Source organism: Hakea prostrata, chromosome 10 (assembly GCF_041222555.1).
Source record: "Hakea prostrata isolate BN-2017 chromosome 10, UWA_Hpros_2, whole genome shotgun sequence".
Lineage (NCBI taxonomy): Eukaryota > Viridiplantae > Streptophyta > Magnoliopsida > Proteales > Proteaceae > Hakea > Hakea prostrata.
The window spans coordinates 18,438,263-18,464,357 of record NC_142609.1 but is presented as its reverse complement, the minus strand read 5'-3'; the positions used below and the strand labels follow the sequence as shown (position 1 = coordinate 18,464,357).

General features: G+C 36.9%; 1 protein-coding gene across 1 annotated transcript in view; it reads left to right on the top strand.

Annotated features, from left to right (window-relative positions):
* Positions 1-26,095, top strand: part of LOC149002221 (Early-responsive to dehydration stress protein (ERD4)) — a 56,055-nt gene that overhangs the window by 17,172 nt on the left and 12,788 nt on the right. Inside the window, exons 3-6 of the mRNA XM_089137478.1 lie at positions 2,443-2,506; positions 13,011-13,223; positions 13,444-13,742; positions 19,052-19,331. Coding sequence (XP_088993604.1) covers positions 2,443-2,506; positions 13,011-13,223; positions 13,444-13,742; positions 19,052-19,331 — 856 coding nt within the window. The remainder of the gene's footprint in view (positions 1-2,442; positions 2,507-13,010; positions 13,224-13,443; positions 13,743-19,051; positions 19,332-26,095) is intronic.

The following is a 26,095-nucleotide window of genomic DNA, read 5'->3' as shown; positions in this document are numbered from 1 at the left end:
GCAACTACTCTTAGCACATCTACAACAAGGAAGATCAATCATTCTCTACTTATCTTATGAATTTATGATTTAATGACTTATATAGAACTTCTAATGGTTGTATAATTATTTTATTCTTGAAAATTGAGATTGTAATACTCATATGGATGGAATTTTGATAACATTTAAGTTAGTTGATGCATTTGATATATTTGCTTTTCATTTATATGCCTTAAAGGTTCTATATTACATGTTGTATAACATTGCATTCCCTAATCCTACTACATTTCGGTTTCACACTATGGGTAGACTTAGAATCATACATAGGGTTATTTCTAACAAATCCAAGGCCACCCCCAACGTGTTCAAAAGGCCTTAAATAAGCTAAACCCAATTAGGACCCTAAAACCCACCGAGTTGACGCCAAAAAATTGTATATCTTGACCGAGATCTCACCGAGATGGTCGAGATCTCTCTCTCTTTCAAGGTGGCGAGATCTCTCGAGAGAGCGAGATCTTCTACCATGGCTGATAATCTATCAATCTAGCACTACGTCATGTTGCCATGACCGCCACGGCCTCCATACTCTCATGGCTTAGAGGATTGTCATGTAATTCTGTTAGGGAAAGAGAGAACTATTGGATTGATAAACGTTTTTATACTCAATCACTTCCCAATGGTATATTTGGGTTTTGTCTAAATGATCTGATTCTAGTTATTCCCCCCCCCCCCCCCCCAAAAAAAAAAAAAAAAAAAAAACCCAATGGCTTTATATGGTTACTACCGAGAGATAGGGTCAAATTGAAAGAATTTTGGAATACATAGGGTTGAACATAGTAAAACAAGAAATTGAAACATTTTGTTGGAATTGTTTGTTTGCACATTTTTTGTAAAAGCTAATCATAGGTTCTTCTCTCCATGGGAACAATAGGCTGTTATGCTCATTACTGAATTTGTTGAAGAGATGAAATATAACCGAGGTATATCTTTCTGATCAGAGGTTGAATTTTTCATCAGAAGAAGAAATAAACCAAATTGGGGAAAGTGAAACTCCCATGTAAGAGAAAAGGAAACTCGTGAAGAGCATGGAGGATGTGGATACTGAATTCATTGGGCTTGTAGTGTTGTTGAAGGCAGAAAGTTCATTAGTAATTGATTTTGTGTGCTGGAGGAGAAGAGTCACCCCTAATCTGGTGTCTGGCAGATGTTTTGCAAATTGAGATTTGAGGACATGGGGCAAGTGGTAGATGCTGATCTATAAGCCTCAAGCAAAATAGACTAGCACTAGTGACTGGTTCCTTTGTCCAATTATGGAACAGGGTTCTCCAATAGTGATATGATAAAAGGTTGACGAGTTCAGCATCCCATTTGATCCAGGCAGCACCAGCATCAGGATTTGTAGGACATGATATCCATCAAGGGAGTGAAAAAGGCCTTGGTTGGCAGACAGAAAGGTGAGGGGTGAACTGGGAGAGGAAGAACAACTAGCAGTCAAAGAAGTGTAGAAGATTCATTGGCCATTGGAGAAGAGAACACTGACTAGGGGAAGCTGTGTGAGGTCTTCCACAGCTTCAAGTCTTTAAGCTTGTTTGAGCAAAGAAGAATGAAGAGAATGCTCAGTATAGCGGAAAAAGACGTTCTCATGATACCATAACAGAGTGTGAAGAATATCCTTGATCAAATTAGTAGTCATGGTTGCAATATGGTGCCGTATGCCTGTTAATATGGTTGTTAGAAAACCCCTACTTGGTGACTTAAGTGATACAAGATACATAGAAATAGTATTTTTGAGATCAGACCAGCTGGTAATTTTATATCACACATGCGATGAAGCCGTATGCATAGAATATTGCAAGAGGCAGTGCATCTAAATGGGTGGGAGTTTACACATGAGTGGGACTAGAACCCGCCAGCAGATTATGTGGTAGAACTGTAGAAGTACATCTGGGGCAATCCCAAGTGGATTGGGAACCTCTGGAGTTCCCTAGAGAGGTTGAAAGATCTTTTACAGTAGGATGCGGAAGCACATGTTTATTACAGGGCATAATTGGGAACATGTTTATTGTAGATTGTAATTGGGCTTGTTTCCCTTTTTAGGTTACTGGTTAGGAGGAAATGCCTTGCATAGTTGGGTTCTCCTCCCTCTGATTGTTTGGAGGTTCTAGGGAAGCGCCCTAAGCGTATTGTGATTCTATAGAATGCAAAACGTCTTATCAATTAAAAAAAAAAGAAAAAGAAAAAAAGAAATTCCTGGATTTCCTTGAATTCTTTCTCTAGAAACTTCTTCTGGCGTGAATATTCCAGGTCATTCCTTTTGGATGTATCTCTACATCTGCCATCATGCATTATTGTAGCTGGTATGCTTTTTTGATAGATGAATCCATTAATTACAGATGCAAGAATTTTCATTTGGATTAGTCTTAAAAATTGTTACTGAAATCTGAATACTTTGGTGTTTTACAGGCTTTGGATTCATTTTTCCTACTTATGTTTTGTCTCTGTATTTGGATTATATCTACTGCATAAGGTGATCTCATCCATATCTTTCGCACTTTGATGAAGTTGTTTCTTGCGTTATTTTGTTTGTCATTGCATCATGTGCGCCATGAATACGGTCTTTCTTTAATTCTTTTAATGGTTCATTATTTGAATGGTCTAGTTGGGATTCTGTTAAATATATATGATATTTCAATACTTTTAGAATTTCAGGATCCTGTTACCAGCCCAAAAATTAAGAGAGAAGAAGAAGAATGAAGAAGAGAAGAGAGAGCTCATGTGTGTCTCCCCTAGTACTTTATTTTTAATATGAAATCAAATATTAGCTTAGGAAAATTTCCTAAACTGAGTTACAGTGAAAAGGAAAATTACATATTGCATAGAATCTCCCAAATCTATAAGAACGAAACAATCTTAGGGAAATTACATGTTTGCTAAGCAATAAGAAAGTTAGAAAGTAATGAAAATAGAAAGTAGCCAAAATAGAAACTTAAGCTAAAATAAAAATTGGAGTATTAAGTTATTGACACTCCCGCTCAAGCTAGGCTATACATATCAAAGGCTTTAGCTTGGAATAAAAAGAACATGCAAAAAACTTCATTATGCTTGAGCATATGTAGCAATAACAAACGCCGATAGACACCGAAAGAACTTCACTCAAGAGATAATCAATAGTAATTTAAGTAAACAATCTTCATGTTGAGCGAACCATCTAATACAAGAATAATAAGCGGTGGTGAAGATGAACCATATCTATATGTATAACATCACAATAACATTAAGGGTAGTGTCTATATAATGCAATAATAGGGAGGAATCTCCACACTAGAAGATAAAATGTGCAACCCAAACTCATATATAAGTTCTTCGCAAGAAGGCAAGTAGTTGGTAAAAGGCAGTATTGGTTATTGCGGACCATGTAGGTAGACAAAAGGCAATATAGGTTATTGCGGACTAAGTAGGTAGCTAAAAGGATAGTATGTGTTATTGTAGATCGAGTAGGTAGACAAAAGGCAGTATGGGTTACTATAGACCAAGTAGGTAGATAAAAAGTATTATGAGTGATTGTGCACCAATTAGGTAGATATTGTTGCTGCTGAATACCATCTTCAAATACAAGCCTTGAGTAGATAGAAGAAGTCTTCAATCTCCCCCTCACTTGTAGTATTACATGTGGCAATTAATTACCAGAGGTAGCATTGCAACCAGTTTCTAGTAATTCCAAACGTAGTAAAAATAATCACCAAGTAATTAGATCCCAAGTGATAGCTTCCAATCTCCCCTCATGGTAACTAATAAGGTATGTCCACACATATGGCTAGCTTAAAAAATTGGAATCCCCAAATTGATATGATTGGCATCCAGTGACTAAATATTACAAAGAAGAAGTGGCAACCATGAACTTGTACATGTAAACGTCTAAAAAGCAGTGGCTGTCAAGAATGATATTCAAAAAAGGCAAGGGACAATTCTGGAATATAATATGGTGATGGGTTTAGCTTTTAATAGAATTCCTGTAGTTAGGGATTTTGGTGTAATAACAAGAAACAGGATTATGTGGGTAAATAAGAAGGAAACGTACTATAAAATCTGAAATAGTTAGAGTTAGGGATGGAGGAAGTGGGATTTCATATGTTTAAGAAGGGCAAGCTTGGAAGTGAGCGTCACTAAAGGGGTATGCTGCAATTTAATATAAAAAGGGGTAACAATGGAATGTTAAGGGAGAAAAGAGAAGGATGGGTTAATGATGATTGATGGTTCATTTTCAACCTTTAACCTCACCTAGAACCAGCAGAGTACTACAACTTGCAACAGAGACTTCTCAGGCACTAGAGATATAAACAAGGCGGGATTCTCAAGAACAGGTTACCTTCAATGCTTCACCCAGTAAAGTATGGCAGCAGAGATAATGATAAGATCAATGAGAAAATCAAATCGAGACCAATAGTTGGTTCAGTATTCAGCAACTAATGAAGAAGTCAAATAGTAAAATAAACAAGAATTCTGGTTTCAGGTAACAAGTTAGTAGCCATGCCCAGTTGTAATAGAGTTCTTCCCCTTTTAGTAGCAGATACAAATAGATGTAACGACTAACCATGTTGCTGACCTGGTTCAGCAGAAAATGAACCTCCTAAACATCAAGAACATTAGCTGGACCGATGAGACAAGACTAAACTCCCCAAATGATATCTTGGCAGCAGTGCTGGCTAGATATTACAAATCAGCAGTGCAACCATGATATTGTCAGATAACGTCTGAACCAGTGGCTGGCAAGAATGATATTCAAAAGATGCACGGGACAATTCTGGAATATCAATATGGTGATGGGTTTGAGCTTTTAATAGAATTCCTGAGTTAGGGATTTTGGTGTAATAACAAGAAACAGGATTATCTGGGTATATCTCGCACGGAAACTCGCTAAAATCTGAAATATGCCTTTGAGTTTGGGATTTTGGATGAAGTGGGATTTCATATGTTTAAGAAGGCAAGCTTGGAAGTGAGCGCATCTAAAAGAAGGAAGCTGCAATTTAATCTAAAAAGGGGTATCAATGGAATGTTAATGGGACTTATATAGGATGGGTTAATGATGATTGTATGGTTCATTTTCAACCTTTAACCTCACCTAGAACCAGCAGAGTACTACAACTATGGAACGAGAATTCTCAGGCACTAGAGATATAAACAAGTTGATGCATTCTCAAGAACAGCTTACCCTTCAATGCTTCACCCAGTAAAGTATGGCAGCAGAGATAATGATAAGATCAATGAGAAAATCAAATTGAGACCAATAGTTGGTTCAGTATTCAGCAACTAATGAAGAAGTCAAATAGTAAAATAAACAAGAATTCTGGTTTCAGGTAACAAGTTAGTAGCCATGCCCACGTTGTAATAGAGTTCTTCCCCTTTTAAGTAGCAGATACAAATAGATGTAACGACTAACCATGTTGCTGACCTGGTTCAGCAGAAAATGAACCTCCTAAACATCAAGAACATTAGCTGGACTGATGAGACAAGACTAAACTTCAGAAAGTTCTGGAGAGTGCTGGCCAGAAAACAAATCAGCGCAAGATATTCAGATAGTCTGAACCACAAACATGTTCTTTAATAATCAGACTTTAGACTCTTCAAACCTTCATAACCTTGTTGAGAAGAAGGTCTAATTCATTCTTATAAGTTATAACACAAATAACTAAGCAGACAGAAGTGGATAGGTAGCAGTGATAGAACCTGAGTATCCTCAGAGATGGCTCTTAAACTGGCAGCTTTCTAATTTCGAACAAGACTTGTAGTCACTACTCTGATATCATGTTAGAATTTCAGGATCCTTTAACCAGCCCAAGAATTGAGAGAGAAGAAGAAGAATGAAGAAGAGAAGAGAGAGCTCATGGTACTTTGTTTACAATATAAAATTGAATCTCAATTTTCCTAAACTGAATTACAGCAAAAAGAAAAATTACATATTGTATAGAATCTCCCAAATCTATTAAAAGGAAAGTTTCTTAGGGAGATTACATGTCAGCTAAGCAATAAGAAAATTAGATAGAAATGAAAATAGAAAGTAACTAAAATACAAAGAAACCAAAATAGAAACCTAAGCTAAAATAAAAAATGAAATATTAACAAATACCATTCATCAATCTGAACGGTATAATAAATAAAATCCATGTGTACAATTTTTTCTGTCATTTTTATTGCATTTTTTTTTCTTCTCTAAGTTGACTTACTGTTTGACATATCTATTGCACGAGGTGTGACAATAACCCATACTGAATTAGACATCTCCTTCGTAGATAGGAGAAGATGAGAAATGAATAGCATCACACAAGTAGATGGGTATATCTGGTAAAAGGTTAATGGCTTTATTGCCTCATTAACGAAAATACTGTTCTCTTCAAATCATAGTTGTTAAGGCTTCTTGGTGGTCCTAGTTCTTAAGGCTTTTAGGTGATCCTAGGCATTGGAGGAGGGAAAAAAAATCAGCATGTCACCTTGGTGACCAAGCTACCAGCCCACCTAAGGAAGTGTGGATGCCTAGCAGCACCTTGGGAACATGCTTTAATGATTTTTTCTTCTTGATGAATGAGTTCTCATGATAGAGGGATATTAGAAAGTTGACAACCACTTTTTTCTGGCAATAAACAAGGTGGTCTTGATGTTAATTGATGCAGCAGACATGTGACTTGCTACAATATTTCATCACTGGATTGGTAGGAGACCTACAAGAAGCTAATATCCAGGATCTAGGGTGAGCTACTAGCATAGTGATGAGGACACCAGCGGACAGTTTCGAGTTTACCAGTGACGCCGGTGTAGAGATCATCCCACAACAGCATCTATGTGGATGGACAATGAGTTTGGAGGCTATCGGATTGCTAGGGTCCTATGGTTTGATGAGGAGCACTGCTCATAGGCAGTTTGTCATGTTATTTCTTTAGTCTTAGTGGGTTGGGTATTAACTTGCTATTGGTCTTTTTATTTTTTTATTTTTATGTTTTGAGTCTTTGTGGGCTGGGCCTAGAGTATATTTTGGTCCAATTTTGAATTAGTTTGAGTTTGGGTTATATTTGCCACTTAAGTTGGGGTTATTTTGGGAATTAAGCATGTAGGGTTGGGAGGGATTAATTTTATTATTTAAATCTTTTATGGGACTCGCTTTTGGCAGCATGAATGAATGAAAACAAAAAAACTCTCTCTCTCTCTCTCTCTCTCTCTCTCTCTCTTGCGCAGATCTCCCTTGGCGTGAATTCCTCTCTCTCTCAGGTAAGTTCTCTTCCCTTCTCCTACTTTCTCTTTTACGTGAATTAGGCTTCTCTCCTTTTCTTTTCTTCTCTCTTCTTTCTTTCTATCATCTCATTCTATTCTTCTCTCAGATTTCTTTCTTCTTTCTTTCCTCTTCTTTTCTTTACTATTCTGTCCGTCAGAAATTCTCCTTTTATCTGCTGTACGCTTTCTTTCTTTCTTCTTTTCTTTTTCTCCTTCTCTATTCTCACTTTTTGTACAGCAACCTTGCCATATTTCTCCTTTCTAACCCTGGGTGTTTCTTCATCACTGCCCAGAAATTCTTTCTTTCTATTATTTCTGTTCCTTGGTATTTTCTAACCTCTGTTTGCGGCCAGAACCAGCTGGTAATTTTATTAAGTCATTCCTTAAAACTTCTCGTTTTATATTTCTTCCTCTTTGCAATAGTTTCTTTAAAACAAAACTTCCAAGGTTTCCTTTGCATTGTTAATTGCTGAATTCTTTGTTAGAAATCTGATATTGACTAGGATAGTTTAATTTTCTTTAAGTTTCTTAATACTCTTGCATCCAATTTAGTGTTATGTTGTCAATATCCCCATCCCCTTGTTTTTTCATTGATTCTTGTTTAGTTGTGCTCATCAATTAGGACTTATTGTTCTTCTTTCTCCACTTTAACTGTCTTATATGCATGCTTAATCAGAATCCAGGTTTGCAATTCCTTTTTCTTTTATTACCTGTCAAGAATAGGTGTCTGATTCTAAGAGCCTAGTAACCCACTTTGTAGGTCCCCTAGTTTCCAGGGTTACCCGTACATCACATAGTGTTGGAAGGGTGTAATGGGAAGGCCACATACCTCTCGAGATTTAGCCCTTGCGCTAAATCTCGACAGAAGAATCTAGCAGAAGATAAGAGTCCATATTGGGGTCCTTGCAAGTTAGATACTTTCCATTTTTTTTGAATGCATATTTTTTATCAGATAAAGTGATGGGTTCTGAGGTTTCACACATCAAGAGTGAGACCTCTTTCATTTTTGCTAGATTTTCTTCTTCATCTCATTTTGGAGCTTTGTTTCTCTCTATTTTTCTGATCTTTTACATGGTATCAGAGCTAAGATAATGAGGGATCCTTAAAACTTTGTATTGCAGCCTGTACCTTCTTATTTTCACAAAGAAATCTACTGGTATTTTCTGCGATTGGAATTTGAAGGTCTTCTACAGAGTTTCTGGTGATTGGGGACTGCACCCCATGCTGATTGTTGGACATTGGATGTGAGACTGTATCACATTAAGATGAAAATGAACCAGGTCTTGAAGCTTTCAGTTGGAGTTTGCAAAAGTTTCAATTGAGGAGAGTTCTAAGTATGATTCAGATCTAATGTTGAAGTTTGATGGGAGCTTAGCCATAAAATTCTGGTGTTTTGAGGATTTGTTTGTGGAACTTTATCTGATTCATATGTCGACTGTAGTGGTTTGATTGGATTAACCTTATTGTTTTATACCTAGCTGACTGGAGATTGTATTGACAATCCATCATTAGTATTAGTTGACTATTTCTAGTTCGGTTGGCTGAGGAAAAGCTCCCACTCAGCTGCTGCTACTCTTGTCTTTTGAGGATTTGTTATCTCTAGGTCTGATCATTATTACCCGGACTGATTCGATTTTGTTTTTCTTTTTTCTTTCCCCCCCTCTGTTGTGAAGGCTTTATTGTTTGGTTACAGCTGTGAGTAGACATCAGTTGTTGAGATTTGTTCAGCACCTTATTTTGGAGGATGCTGTGTTGCTGCCTTTGAGTTTTCAGACTTAGAAAAGTTATTTGTAGAGTCATTCATGTTGCTGTTATTTTCTTGGACTGAAGGAAATAGGACATTATGTGATGTAACCTAGGGCCTGGGCCAGTCTTCAGGATCCTCTGAAGTGAACCAACAGTACAATTAAGGTTAAGAATCCTGCTGTTCTAGGTCCAATCTTAGTGGACAGCAGCTAATATGACAAATTAAGTCCTGCTGCTAGGGTTAGGGAGGTTCTAGGGTTGATTTAAGGATGATAGTATGGATTATTGGGGGGTTTTGTGTTGGTTCTAGACTAAAAACAGAATCTGTTTTTGAGTATCTTCACTTCAGTTTCAGTCCTAGAGCTAGAGTTCATTGGATAAGTGAAGGGTCTTCTAGGGTTTTAGGGGTACGAAACTAGGGTTCAATCAGGTTGATTTAGGGCTGGTAATTGAGAGTATTAATTCTATTTATTTGTTTTGTAATTTTAGAATTAACTCCTTAAGGCTCGGGTTCAAAACTAGGCTTCCAAGTTGGTTCAGGACTCTTGTTTAGGGTTAGGGTTTGGAGGGGAGGTAGATAGGGTGTTGGAGATGATGATCATAAAAGGATTGAAGTTTGGATGAGAGGTTAGGGAGATATAAAAGTTTGAATGAAATTAGGTTTATAGATCTAAATGTTAAAGATGCATTACAGGTTTTTTACTAAACTAGTGATGAGGGATTGAATGGGTGGTTAGAGGGGGAGGGTGGAGGGGTAGGTGAATTAGGGTTTAATGATGGAGTAGGGCTGCAGGCTGCTACTGCTGCAGGAAAGGAGGACAGGAAGAGGGGAGTTTGTGAAGGGATTTGGGAAGGGGTCTAGTGTTGGGTAGGGGTTGGGGTTTACTGTTGTTTAGGGACGGAAGGGCACTCGATGACTGCTGGAATTTGACTGTCTTTAGGCTGCCACAAGCTTGAAGAAGAGAAGGGATGCTGAAAAGTTACAGAAACAGTAAACAATCTCCGCCGTCGGCCTCCTTCCTTGGGAACCCATGACTCCACTCTTTCTTCCCTCAATTCTATTATTTATTCATTCAAATTGATTTATTACATGGAGTGCTGGCTGAAGGAAAATTAAACAAGTACTCAACAAATAAAAGATTAATTAGGTTTCAACAAGGGAAACCTAATGGAATCAATTGAGAAATTCTATTTGGATTAGAATTCCCTAGTACAACTAGACTCAACATCTATTGTTATTTGATCTTCCTTTCTTGATTTAGATGTGCTAAACCTTGTTGTAGGCCAAGATTTGCCGTCAATCCGACAAAAAATAGGCAAAAATATAGGTCTGGAAGATCTTGTTGAGTTGGGAGGCAAGAGAGAGTGAGATAGGTCGAGATCTTATTATCTTAACCTGTTTTGCTCGAGAGATGGCATTTAAAGTGACTAAGTGGACCGGGATCTCTGTCCAGACCGAGATCTCAATTGAGATTCACTAGAAAAGGAGATCTCGCATTAAATCTTGACTTGCTATCTAAAAACAACGAGATCTTGAGTGAGATGTTGGCCAGATCTTGTAAGATCTCAAACGATGCCCATACATTTTTTGGAAACCGACAAACATTTCAATCCTTTACTATCTAGGACCCAATTTTGTTTTCGTAGTAATCAAAAAATTTACCCTATTACCCTTATATTTTTGGTATTCTATTTCACCCATTGGAGCCTTAGATTACAGTAACATTTATCCAAAATCATTCTCAAGAACCCGCCCTTTTCCCATTGATAGTATTGTTTGTTGGTTCGCAAGAAGATTATCCTAGGCAAACCCTTAATTTTAGGGAATTCATCTAGGAAACCCTAGCCCTAAAATCGTGTTTACATCACTTGTCCCTAGAGTCTTCCTTAGACCCTAAATATATCTTCTTCTCCATATCCACAACCCATATTAATCCAAAACCATATCTATCAATTTTATCCATCCCATCCCTAGATTCTTGATTATTTTTATTAGTCTCAAGAGGATTGATTCTGGGTGAACCTTGATTCTAGTGAATTAATCCAATAGACCCTAACCCTAGAATTTGGTTTCATCAAGAGGTTTTAATAGAAGCTTCCTAGTGAGCCACCTCATCTTGATGACGTTGCATCATCAGAGTCATCTACTATTACAACTCCACAGCCAGAAGGGAAGACTTGAAAATGTCTGATGAAGAATATGTTCGACTCACCAAGTTCTGGGCACGTCAATCTTAGTTTCTCGAAAAGACTCAATGGTGGTTAAAAGAGTCCTCTTCACATAATGGGCTACTGAAAAATTGTAGAACTACTCTATGTTCTAGGCCTTGTTTGCGCATAACATAGCCTGCAAGGAATCTTTTTTTATTTTATTTTTTTTATTTTTTTATAATTATGGATCAGGGCTGAAACTTGACTGTGGATAGGTTTATTTGGCTTGGTTTTCCAAAAACAAATATAGAAAGAGTGTGGGAGAGGATGGAGGGTAGAAGATCTCGATGTTAATTTTGACCAATTCATTTTAGAATATAGGGTGTTACTCACCTTGAACCTCTGTTGGATATGACTCACCAAGCTTCAACCTAGAGATAACTCACTAGGACAGTTTGGATATTACACACCTGACCAATCTCAACAGCACAGGAAGAACTCCTGCAAACAATAAAGTTTAATCTGTAGATCTGAATTCTACTATGACCAGAGGCACAAGGCCAAATTACAATTGGAAGAACCCCTATGTGAGTATGAAATAGACTTCTATTTGAAATCAAACTAGGAAACTACTTGGAGACAAAATCCGGAAATTGCTCTGACCCAATACCGACTTCATTTTATCTAGCAAATCGACTTAAAACGATTAGGGCACAACCCTTTTAAAGTGGGAGGCTGTTCTATTATAATAAAGACTCAAAATAAAAACCCTAACTGAACCTAACTTAAAATGGGATCTAGTTATTGAAATAACTCGACTGAAAATAGAATAAAACTACTCAGCTAGAAATTTCAGGAGCCCTTTTTGACCTTTTTCCTGCAGATGTGTGTCCTTGGACCTGTATGGCTGTATCATCCTCCCATCTAGTGGGGCTTCTTATAAAGGGCTAAACATCCGAAGTCCTAAATAGAAGAAGGATTTGAAAATGAAGTAACCAAAACAGAACATAACTCCAGATATTTATGTGAGCATGAATGGACCTAATTACGTACTAAAAGGCATTTATACCCTAACTTGAACTGAACCAATGTAATACCCAGATTAACTAATTGAACCAATTAAACTATGTTTCAATTGAAAGGCAAAATACTGAAAATAAGCCAATTAAATAACCTCTTTAGTACTTGAGCTAGATTCCCAACTCATTTTAAAACTAAAGAATCAAAAGCCCAACCCAACTCTAGGCTTATTTCTTACGGAAATAGGCCCATGTGGTGATGTATCTTCTTTGAATTCTCATGCGAGTTTGTATATAGTAACAGATTTTGACAAAAATTCTGTGTAGTACAAAGAATGACAGATATAACTGATATAAACTTGTGCCAGAACAGCAGTTTTATTTTAGAAAGATTCTCGATCTCAGACTGTTGAATATATATTTTAATGTTTCAGCTGACTGTTGATGTCTCAAAAGATTTCAACCAATTATTCGTATAGGTGGAAGATGCCCTGCATAAGTGTTCAATGAAATGCCTATCGTGACATATTCCCCAATTTATGTCGTGTCATGTTTAATATATACTTTGTTTGTGAACTTGCCTCTATGACAAACGCTGATTTCTTCATAAATATCTGCAATCATAAATCCTTAGAAGTATTCATAAGCTTTGGAACTAAACCTTGCTTCTATGGTAGGTCTAGAAAACACATTGTTTCCTTTAATTTTCAATGGTTTCTTTGAATGAAGATGACTTGTCAATTACATGTAGTGGAAATGGAACATTGGAATTTCTTGTATGTCAATCATTAAGCATCGACCTTTTGTTTTCAAGTGGCTTTTGGTCTTCTGATTCTTATTCCATCCAATTTCCAGGAGTATAGTGAGATATTAGAGAAAAGGATTCAACACCTTTCAAATGTTAAGAGTCGTCCTGATCAATTCACTGTTCTAGTTCGAGAAATTCCCTTTTGCAATGAACACAAATCTCATGGGTGTTGTGTGGGTCATTTCTTCTCAAAACACTTTCCTCACAGTTATGAAGCTTATCAAATGGTACATCATGGGAAAGATCTTGAGGATTTGGTGGTATGTTACTCGGATCTTATAGTATGCTAGAATAAGGCAGCCATGCCATTTGGATTAGTCATGCATTGCATTTATTTCTAAATATATTGGTATCAAGTCATTGGGTTTGCCAATGGGGGAAATCAATATTTGCTCTCCCCTTGTTCTTTTCTGCCATTTTGGTGGTTTTTATGTTTCATAGATTCTAACTTTGGATTTTTGTTTGGTGTATCATATCCAGGAGTTGCCTGTGGCATTTGTATCATTCAAGACACGTCGTAGTGCTGCACTGGCTGCCCAATCTCAACAGCATCCAAATCCTCTTTTGTGGACCACAGAACACGCTCCGGAAGCAAGGGAAGTTCTATGGAACAATTTAGCTATTCCTCATGGCTTTTTATTGCTGCACAAAATTGGGGTTGTTGTGGCAGCAACAGTGCTCACAATTTTTTTTGCTATTCCTGTCACTGCAGTTCAAGGAATAGCAAAATATGAAAAATTAAAGAAGTGGTTTCCTCCAGCCAGGGCAATAGAGTTGATGTAAGTAGTCTTTTTGTTCCATAGCTTCTTTTTGGATTTTTGACTTTTTGGTAGATCTGGCAGAGCAAAAAGAACTGTCCACAAGTTTGGCCTATGACAGCACTCCCATGAGTATGGTATTAAATCACATTTCTGGAAGCCATTTTGGCCATCACCAAATTCCACTGAAACATTGCATTTTTTCCCTCTAGGTTTTTCTTGTCCAGTTAACAAGATGACCAAAATGGTGAAATTTGTGGAATATTGCATTTTTTACATTTCAAAATACCATGTCATTTCGGTCATACCAAAATTCTCGAAATTTATGAGATCTTAATGAATTTCAAGGTTTATCTATAAATAGTCTTTGTGGGATAACCTAGATGAATATATCAATCTCTGTAGGGGTTTGGGGGCAAACAAAGGGGTAGCACTTTGTGAGTTGTGAGAGTGGTGTGAGGTTTCTAGAAAATAGCGGAACTTCTTTTCTCTCTGGTGGACGTAGGCAGGATTTTGTCGAACCACATTAAATTCTTCTTGTGTGCTTTGCTTGTGTTTCTTCTTCGTTCTTGTTTTTGCATCCGTATCTCTAACACAAAATAAGCATTCCATAACCTTTAAGTAGTGGGTTTAGGTAGTTACATTTTCATTCTATCTTTGGGTGAAACAAAAATGTTCCACCAAAATCAACGTAATATATCAAAAATCTGTAGTAACTGAATCTCTTAGGAATAAACGGGTTCTCTAAATGCATTTCGTAGATTTTAGGAATAAGAAAATGTCTAGGAGTGATTTTTAGTACTTATATTTTACTATAAACATATCTTCAGTAGAATTGCCTAATTTTTAACTTAATAGTGCTAGAATTGGCTATATGCTTATACCTATTTACTAAATGGAAAATATTCCTCGGTTTTGTAAAAGGATATTTTACCTTAAGTAAATATATTTGGAATACAATAGTGTACCCCCACACCAAGCCCACTAGAGTGGGTGTCTGTTGATGGCCACAATGTACACGGTCTTTCCTCCCCGCTTTGATGAGATGCTGATGCAGATCTGCCTTCCTAATTAAGAGGCCATGGATGTGCTACTCAACACTTAGAAACCTAGGTGAAGGCCCAGGCCCTTGGTTTGTTGCCCAGGAGCATGTAAAGTCATTAGTGTCCTTTTGTAGTCGTTTTTTTCTGCATTAGTAATTTCACTTAGACAGTGGCAGTCATATAAGTACCATGGTTGTCAAAGCGTCGGCCTAGGGCAACCTGGTGTCACCTTGTCTCCTAGGCGACACCTTATTGCCTTGGTTTTCGTTGCCCTTTATCGCCTAGCCTCGGCTTGTTGCCTTGACAACCATGATAAATACTGCCAACTTGTTCCAGGAACCCATGTGTCCTTTCAAGCATAGAACAAAATTCGGTCGAAACTTGTGATTCCCATTTTGGGAACCTTGAAACAAAAAACTAGAGGACAAAAAAAATCCCAAGTTTTGATCAAAACCGTCGAAATTTTTTCCAAACCTCGAAACCTTTTGAAACTTGTCGAAACTTGGTTCAACCCAGCTGGACCAGCTGGTTCATGAGAAAAAAAAATTCCAAATTTTGTGGGAAACATGGGAAATTTCGTGGAAAACATGCAAAATTTCATGGAAACCTGGGAAATTTCGTGAAAACCTGAGACTTTATCCTACAAGTTTCATACATTTCACAAATTTTCAATTTTTTTTTGTTTTCTATCATGTTTCCCCAAATACCATGACAAATACCCCCTCCATCAGGACTTTCCTATCCAAATTGCATATTCCTCAGACTAGTTATCTTAGGCATGTTGATGGCCAGACTTATAAAGTTGCAGTTCTTGATTACCTTGACAACCATAGGCATAAAATGTTATGGGATGTCTTTGTTCATTGGTTGGAGGAGAGGATGTTACATGTATAGTACTACTTAGCTCATAGGATGTTACAGGTATAGTACTACTCAACTCACAGGATGGATCCATGAAGCACTCCTCTTGGCACTGAGTTGTACTTTCCTCTTATTGTTAGTTACTTTGTATTTGATGTTTTGAAGTTAGAAATTATATATTGAATGTTATGTACTTAAGTAGTTAAGTTTATAGTGTACTTCTCGGACAATTTTACATTGATGTTGTTATGTACATTGAATGACATATCTACATTGATTTTTTTAGCAAAATGCATATGCCAATGTGTTCTTTATACTCTAACTAGCTTAAATGCAAAGTCCCACCCTAAAATACTCCCTAAAACTTGTCAAAACTTGATGTCGAAACTTGCACAAATAAGTCCTAAGTTTCCTCGAAATTTCACAGTTTCCCACCTAGGTTTCCCATTTTCACCGGGTCAAAACTTGAGTTTCCCTCGAATTTTTTTCTTTGCTTTCAAGTCATTAGTGTTGTAACAGAAGCAGCACCTTCTACTGAAGTGTAGCTGCAGAAGATCACAAGAAACAGAAGAACCAAAAGAGAAGAAAAGAGAAGTGAATGAAAAGAAGAAGAGGAGGCAATGACGGCTCTCCAACAGTGCCGTCTCTCCTCTCAAGAGGCTTTATTTATAGAGAAGATTACAGCCCTAAATCATACCAAAAACCAATGAAAAAACCATCCTACTAATTTGGATACATTCCAAAAATAAAACCAATCTTCTAAGTCCTAAATCTGTCCCCAAAGAGGAAAGATAATAAGAGACTAAGTTTGCTAGAAAATCTGTAACGAAATCACTCTTTTCTAATTTTATGTAGTACCTAAACTTTCCTATTTGGTAATAACTTGTTCTCCAAGACTCATACATAGCTTGACCTCCACGACTCTCACTTTCCTTCTCTGTCGCACAAGAATCGCACCAAGTGTATTTTCATCTGAGCTTTGTACCCTAGAATCCATCACATCTTGCTAGAAAACCTGACTCCTTTACTTGAAACCAAGAAATCCCATAATTCCCCATCCAATCATTTAAATCCATTCATACTCTAGTAGCATCATCCCATATGTAGGCCCTCCAATTGATCCAAGTTTCATTAGAATTTTGACAAGCCTAGGTCACACAAATGAAGGCAACCAAATTCCACTCATTCTAGTCCACTAACCATCATGTTCAGTGAGGGGATCATAGTTGTCAAGGCGTTGCCTAGGATCCTTGGCCCTTCTTTGGGTCAAGGCATCTTGGTATCACCTTATCGCCTAGGCAACGCCGTGTCTCTTTGCTTGGTGTTGCCTTGATTTTCATTGCCCTTTATCATCTTGCCTTGCCTTGTCGCGTTGACAATTATGGAGGGGATAAATTATTATAAAAAAGAAAAAAAATGCAAATTTTCTAAATATAAAAGCTTAGGTAGCTCGACTAACCAACTTGTAAGGATTTTGAAATACTTACTACAATTGTTGACTACATAATCTAAAGGACCACTCTATTAATTATATATTATTTGTATGACGCAATTTCCCCAACTTTTAGGCCTATTAATCCAGCCCATCAAAATTACTATCAAAGAACTAAAAGCCATGTAATGCAGCGTTACTTGAATATTGCTTAGTCTTCCAAGATCTCTAAGGTTAGACTAGTTTCCAGGCTCAAATCTTGATTTCAGGTATGGTGTGTGGGATGGTTCCTGAATGGTTCCCCAATTGGGTTTGAGCTAGTGACCTCTGAATTCTTTGGTAGGGTTAATTGGATGAAATAGTATCAAGGATAATAAGGTTTTAGTTTTGGAGAGATTTATAATGGTGGGTGTGGTAGGTTTTTGAGATATGGGATGGGAAGTAATGGGAATGGGGCAAAATTTGGAGCGGATATAGGTAATGATATATGGATATGATCCCCCAAATTCGGTTTGGATCACTAATTTGGAAGACATAAGGTTTTTTTTCTTTGTGGGTTATTATAGGGAGTACGGAAATTCAAGAAAATATCCATATTTTGAAACTGGATGGTCAAAACGGAGTCAAACTAGGATTTAAGGTCACTAGGTTGGTGGGATGATGTGCTTTAAGTGTGGGACAGATCTAATTGTGAGACTGGCATGGATTTGACCTTGAATTATGTCCTAGGACTCCAAAATCCAAAAAAATAGAATAAATGTGATAGGAAAAAGTGATTGATGTAGGTTGTCAGTGATACCTGAATGGAGTTATTGAAGATGGAACTCAGATGAAGAATGAAGGTTGAATTCTGATCTTCAAAAAGCCACAGGTGTTTAGGCTTGACTTCAACTCTAGAACCATTCTTCTTAGCTTTGGATCTTTAATTCCCAATTGACAGATCCAGAACTTATAAACGACCAAGAGGAATTACTCAAAGAGAAGCTTTTCTTATTGAATATTTAGTCTGATATTCCCCATTGAGTGGAGGGGTCTATTTATGCAAATTATGGGCTGGGATTCCTAATCTGATTTGGATTCCCAGCCTTGTTCTAATTGAATTATATTGCTATAATATCTTTATAGTTAAAGCTGTAAAAGGACTCACTTATAGTAATAAATAACCATATGTTTAAAATAGGAAAAACTCACATGCCTAATATGCCCTTCAAGTGGATAGAATTACAAGTTCTATTGAGTACACTAAAGAACGCAAATAAACTATAAATGAGCTGCTGACCAGCAACCTCTGGGGGTTCTCCTGGTCCTGGCCCTCCACTTGGTCTTTGACTTGGAGGGCTCGGATATCAGATTTCCAGATCACATAGATATCCAATATAAGACCAATTTTTGACTAGGTGTACATTAAAAAGACTATTTTAAAAATTAATCAAGCATGTCATACTCGTTGGTGAATTGACTTTTGAATGGGATGTGTAAGAAATTCAGTCTGATGGATATTTTGGAAATTAATGAAAAAGGAATCAAGTTTCGCTCTCTTTTTCTTTCTCTTGGACCTGAAACAGAAGGAAAACTAAGCAACGACAGAGCTTGGGCTGTTTGCCAGGAGGATTTCCTCTAAATCCCAAGGTGGACCTGGAAAGAATGTTGAGGTTCTGCATCATCAGAGGTGGGAATGAAGTTTCTCTATTCTGATGGTGCAGGCTTATATTATGGTCTTTAATGGTTTGGAGTCTTTGGACTAGGGGCATACGATCCAATTTTGAATCTGATTATTGATTAGATGACCATTGGACCATCCATCATTCAATTACTTGTAAGTTGGCACCACTTTGCGATTGTATGTAGCAATACTTCTTTTTATCATAAAAATATCTCTTCTCCACTATTTATTTTAACATTGTATCTGTTCGACATTACTGCTTGCTTGGGGAACATATTATTCTCAATTGTTTTTTCTACTTTTTTCTTCTGACACACTAGAAATGTTACAGACCAGGTCTACGCTCTGTTATTACTGGCTATCTTCCAAGTATGATTCTTAATGTATTTCTATACGTTGTACCCTTCGTGATGCTTTTTTTGGCCAAGCAAGGAGATGTTGTCTCAAAGAGCAAAAGAGATATAAAGGCTTGCAGCATGGTTTTTTATTTTCTAGTGGGAAACGTGTTCTTCTTGAGTCTTTTATCTGGGTCATTACTTGATCAAATAGGAGAATCTTTTGCTCATCCCAAGGATATTCCTAATCGCCTTGCAAGTGCAGTCTCTTCTCAAGTAAGATCTTTTTGTTTCTAGTGTAACTTACAGTTTCTTAGTCGGATTGTGAGCATACTAAGTTTGGAGCATGAGCATCAACTCCATGTCTTACAAAATAAATGCCTAGATGAGTGAGTTGGGACATCTGCGGAGAGTGGAGTGAGGATGAGGTCATTGTGGTGAATCTGGAAGCCTAAAAGGAAAAGAAGGCAGGTCAACATGACTTACAAAAATCTGTGAGAAAAGTAATAAAAGGCTTATCAATAAACAGGAGAGATGAATGAGTGGACTGGAATCGCGGAATAATATTTGTGCTGCCAACTCAACCAAGTTGCAACAATTGTTATTTTATTTGGGAATTATTTTCTGAGAAAGTTCTCCAGATTCTGAGCCTCTAAAGGAAGTTTTGTTTTTTTGGGGGGGGGGGGGGGTTTGTCACTTGACACCCAATAATATTTTGATAGAAAAAAATGATACTTCAGGAAAAGGGGGATGTGGGGCCCCATTAGACACAGTCTCCTTTTAAAAAGCTGGGGAGGAATGCATAAAAAGGAAAAAAGGGATAGAACTTATATTCTGATAAGAAAACTATGTTAGTTACTGATCTAATAAAGAATTATCCTCATGGGAAAGGAGTTTCAGAAAGCCCCATAGTCCCCCCCCCCCCCCCCCCCAAAAAAAAAAAAAAAAAAAACAATGTTTATTGATAGTAGTAGAGGTGTTTCATTAATTTAAAAACAGGTAGGAGAATACATAACATGTCACGTGACATGAACATCACCAGCATACAGGTGTTTCTGGATCCCCAACCTTAGCACACTTATTTTTCATGAATTAGATGATCTTAATCTTTAAAGAGCGAGACAAGTTCAAGCATTTAGGAGGATGAGAGTGGCTTTATCCAAAATTCGGTCATCCTCTTATACCTCTCGATATGGATGTTTTGAAAGATAATCGCAAAACAGATCTATAGGACCTAAAAGAATAACAACAGCAAGAGTTTAGCTTTATCCCAACTTATTAGGTCAGCTGCACCCAGTCAACACTATTCAAGGTTGTTAAGAGGACAGCAAAAAGAGCACTAATTCTCGATGTAGATAGAGATGCTTGGGATTTATATTTATATTTATTTTATTTTATTTTTAATTTTTTTTGGTTGAATAGGATTGGGTAGCTTACTCCTGTCCAATTTCTGTGTTGTTTCCTAATTGAAGTCTACTTGTAATTCAGTCTGTGGATAGTGAATTAGTTTGCTGGAATTCTCATAACAATTATTGAGATTCCTCTCAATCCTATCGCCTCTTCTTCTTTGGTTATATTTTTCTGTTCTTCTCTTATTCATCTTCTTCTAAATCCCTCTGGTTTGCTGTGATTCACCTGCTATCAAAGCTTTATGAGGATCAAAGCTTGCTAATTGAGGATCAAACTTACATCTCCTGAAGAAGTTTTTGACGCAGGTTTGAGGTCTCTCACAGCCTGTGATTCAGGAATTTGAAGAATTTATTCTGCTGATTAGCATGGAATTTTGACCAGAAGTTGTGATATTATTTCTGTAGTCTCATTGGACTGAACTCAGTTGGCTGAATCTTAATATATTCCCTGATATTATTCTGCTGGTGGCATGGCACATTCTGCACGAAGTTGTCTCCGTGTTTGCAATAGAAGCAATCAGCCCCGTTATTTATTCTATATATTTTTTTTTCTTTTTTTTTTTTTTTTTTTTTTTTTTCTTCTCGTCCTGGGGCACCCCCCCCCCCCGCCCCCTCTTTTTTGAGGGCCCCCCACCCCCCCTAAACCTTTTTTTTTTTTTTTTTTGCCCCAAACTTTATATATATATATATATATATATATATATATATATATATATATATTAGATACAGTAAAATTACATAATTAACAGAAAAAAATTGATTCAACACCATCACATTAATATGGTGTCTCAACTCTCACATACATTAATTTGAAGCTCATACATCTACTATACATATACATTTTTAGCAATATACATAATTTACTAAATAATTTTTAATAACAGAAAAATAAAAAAATAGTAGGAAGAATAAAAAATTAATTTTGACTCAACAAATTCATAGATCAACACTCTAAAGTAAACATACTTAAATTTGGAATCAATCCAAGAAGATCTAAGGCACAAACGAAACAAAAATAAAAAAAATGAGGAAGTTGGTTACTCACCTTACAAGATTTGAGAAAATGCACAAATGGAGGAGCAAATCTAATGTTTGAATGAAACGAAGTTGTAGAAATTAGGTGAAAAGAGGGATGAAATCAAGAGAAATAAAAAAAAATTGAAAAGAGGGTCGAAATGTCTGAGGCGATATGGCTTGATAGGGTTGAAAAACAGGTCGAAAATGGACACTTTATAGCAAACCATTGTGTCATTTCGGCTCGATATCATATTGGGTTGATATTTCGTATCATATAGACCGAAATTTCGGTCGATACGATACGATACAAGACACTTTTCGTGCCTATCCTTGCATTTCTTTTCGATTTGAAAATATGCAAGCATTTCGACCGAAATTACGTTAATTTCGGTCGAATTTTGTTCCACGGTATGGATATGGCACGGAGGACAAACCATCAAATGAGTCTTACTGTCCGGCTGATGCGGAGGGCTTGGTGGGTTTTATGAGATCGATGAACATAGATGATTTCAAGAGACTCCACCTCCAAAGGATCTAGATGGCATAGGCTTGCAAAGTCCTCATATAATACTATTGTTGAGAGTACTTAGTCTACTGGGTCGACTTTGGAGCATATGGTTATGGAGCTTTTTTTTATGGTTATTGACCTTATGGTGTCCCTCCTGGCTATCAGACTCAAAAGTCAGCCACCAATGGAGCCTTATGGTCATGGAGCTTATGGAGCTTTTGTTGTCCCTCCCATTGTCACCTATCGAAGTCAGCCACTGAAACCTTATTGTTAGTATAGAGCTTATGGTGTCCCTACCTTTGTTGACAATCAAGGTGTTTGTTCATTTGTTGAGCAGATCTTCCACTCTATACTACAACCACCACCAGCCTTTCCATATGCAATTGAGCCAGTTCCTTATTTGGAGATTCCCAACTTCCCACCATTGGGACAACTTAGGCATGTAGATGAGGCGACACAGAGCTGCAGTTGCCGAGTACGTCAACAACTATATAGAGCAAATATCATGGGACATGTATTGTAGTTTGTATGTGATGCATAGGGATGAGGGAGACATGGAATTGAGTAGGCTTGTAATTGGTAATATTCTCACTTCTTCTCATGTATACTACATACTTGAATATTACTTTTTCAATGGCTTTTTTTGGTAAACTAGTAGTTCCATAACGTTTATTATACTTGAAATAGGTAATATGCAAGAATCTAGATCATTTTGAGTCCATATGAGGCCTGAAATTTTCAAAACTTCAATTAAAAAAATCACAAAGTTCAATCGAAATTTTGGTCAAAACTTGAAAATTTTGGCCTTTTCTTGGGCCAAAATTCAAGTTTCGACCGAAATTTTTTCTATGCTCGTAGCTTGACGACATCTCTATAGAAGTTCTATCAAGTCTTCTTCACCTAGTACTGCTCAAGACAAGTGGGAGACAGATGAGTGTTTGGTTATGGGATTTCTCCTTAATTCCATTGAACCAAGTATTGTAGAAAGTGACCTTCTCCTTCCAGATGCTGCAACAATTTGGAAAATTAGAAAGGAAGTATACTCCAAAGCATGGAACAAAATTTGACTGAAATGGTCGAAATTTCGGTCGAAATGCTTGTATATTTTGAAATCGAAACAAAATACAAGGATAGACACGAAAAGTGTCCTGTATTGTATATCGGTCGATACGACACGATATTTCGGCCCAATATGGTATCGAGCCAAAATGACACATTGCTAGCCTAGAAAGTCCTATTTCGACCATTTTTTTGACCTATCGGTGATTTTATTTGTTTCGAGCGATATAGCCAGGGTGATTTCGACCATCTTTTCAAATTTTTTTAAATTTTTCTTGCTTTCATCCCTCTTTTCACCTAATTTCTACAACTCTATTTCATTCAAACACTAGATTTGCTCTTCCATTTGTGCATTTTCTCAAATCTTGCAAGGTGAGTAACCAACTTCCTCATTTTTTAATTTTTGTTTTGTTTGTGCCTTAAATCATCTTAGATTGCTTCCAAATTTAAGTATGTTTACTTTAGAGTGTTGATCTATGAATCTGTAGTGTCAAAATTAGTTTTTTATTCTTCCTACTATTTTTTTATTTTTCTGTTATTAAAAATTATTTAGCAAATTATGTATATTACTAAAAATGTATATGTATAGTAGATGTATGAGCTTCAAATTAATGTATGTGAGAGTTAGAGACACCATATTGCTGTGATGGTGTTGAATCAATTTTTTTTTCTGTTAATTATGTAATTTTACTGTATTTAATCTATATTTAAATGATTAAAAAATATTTAAATATTAAAAAAAATAATTAATTTCTGTTTTAAATTTAAAAATAGGAGAGTATTATGGGAAGCATGTATGCAATTTTTGGAGCATGTTGTGGAGCTTTTTAAGATAGTGGTGTATTTTTAATGTGTATTTATATATATCTCTGTATGGGGTGCAGATGAAAGAGGGAGACATTGAATAGAGTAGACTTGTAATTAGTAACATTCTCGCTTCTTCTCATATGTAGTATATACTTGGAAAGTTGGATGTTACATTTTCAATAATTTTTATAGTAAACTAGTAGTTTTATAGTGTTTATTATGCTTGAAATAGGTAGTATGCAAGAATCCAAATCAATTTGAGTCCAAATGAGGCTCAAAATTGAGGTTACAAGTGTCCGGAAAAAAGTGTCCAGTTTTAGTTGAAATTTCGACCGAAACATGGGAATTTCAGCCTTTTGCAAGGTCGAAATTCCTATATCGACCGAAATTTGTTCCTTGCTCCAAAGTTGGTAATGATGCATAGTGCTTTGAGATCCGAAGGAAGATTCATCAGGTTGCAACAAAAAGAGCTCTCCTTGTCTCAGTATTACAACTCTCTTGTAGGCTATTATCAACCGCTTGACTTCTATGGCCGTTTTACTCCATCTTGTGCTAAGGTTGTTGCTGCATATTAGAAGTGGGAAGACAAGCTCAAAGTGTTTGATTTTCTGGCAGGGCTGAATATTGAGTATGATTAGATTTAAGCATAGATTCTTTTTTGAGAGCCTTTTCCTTCTTTGAAGCAAGCGTATGCTATGATTGACATTAAGGACAACTGAAGGACAATTATGGTACACACTTAGACATCTGATAGGTTTGGATAAGTGGCTAGTTATGGCGGCAATAAATCTTAGCTTGACCTTGACGCATTCATGGGTCTTCTGGCAGCCATAACCATAAGTTCTCATGGGTAGCAAAATATTGAAGCGGCCTATGAATTTGCGCCAACCAAAGAACCTCAAATCAATAAGGATTTCACCTCGAATAGCACTTCTTTTTAATCTGCCAAATAAAATCTCTCCGGCGGTCGTACCTAAACAATAATATTCTATAAGGAAATGCACTTAAGATCAAATATTTCGGGCCGGCTTCTGCGGAAAATTCAGACTTTCTTTTTTATGTTGCGATCACATAAAAAGATAAACTTTGAGGCTTAGTGGCTAAATACTTGGCAATTGAATCATGAGTCGAGATCATAAAGAGCATACTGCGAGTAGGAAGTGGAATTAATACAATGGATTCAAAAGCATCAAACCTCTCTTGTTCGAAAGTATCGAAACACATCGAAATGGTACAAGCCGTACTTAATAATAGAAGGATTTGGTAGAAATTTGAATGTGAGTGCCGCATATTGAAGGTTGGTATACTAGACAAAAGAGTGGATAAGGATGGTTATGGTAATCCATTGTCGATATGAAACTAGAACTGTGTAAACTTTCTTTTTAAAGTGAAAGACAGTATTGAATGATTGTGCATGGAGAAAGACACTATGCGTGTGTTGAAGGCTGTAGGATAAGTTGGTCTTTGAATTGTGGTGTTCTCGGGCATGAACATTTGTGAAGAAGCCTTCTTTTGTCAAAAGTGACGAATAAGTTGGTTCTCTCTTGGGGACTCTAAAACTGCTTTTTTGTTTCTTTTCCTATAATTCTTTTAAGGTGAGGAATTGCCGAGCGACAGAATTCAATTTTTTTATGTAAAAGGCATCACGAACTCCCCTTGGGTTTAAGAAAGAATGCCTGAAGCGATTAAGGCTTGCATTCTTTCTTAAACCAAGGTTGGGTTCTTAAGATTTACCTCTTGTCAGATGTGGCAAATTTATTAACTTTGAAGGAAGTTAGATGATCAACAAGCTTTTGATCTAATCCAAGAGGTGACCCATGAAGAGGTGAGACAAGGTTCTAGTGATTCTTGTGCTCCAGTGAAGTGTGAGTACTTTGGAAAATAGTGTCATACAGAAGACGTGTTGGAAGTTGCATAAACGATTGGCAAATTCCCGTGGAGGAGGTAGGAATGGAAATAGGGTGCAACAATCAAGCATCTAAAAACCAAGCTAGTTTTGACACCTTGAGAACTCTAGCACGTCTTTCCTCAGACGAGATCCAACACCTTCGCCAGTTGATGTCTAGACTTGACGTGTCTTCTCCATTGCCAACTTCCAGTGCGAGTGTAGCTTCTGCCATTGTTCCCTCTATTGACAGACAATCCTCCAGAGGTATTTTCGGTTGTCAAAGTGTGAATTTGACTTATCTCTCTTGGATAATCGACTTTAGGTCAATTGACCATATGGCTGGCTCATTTTC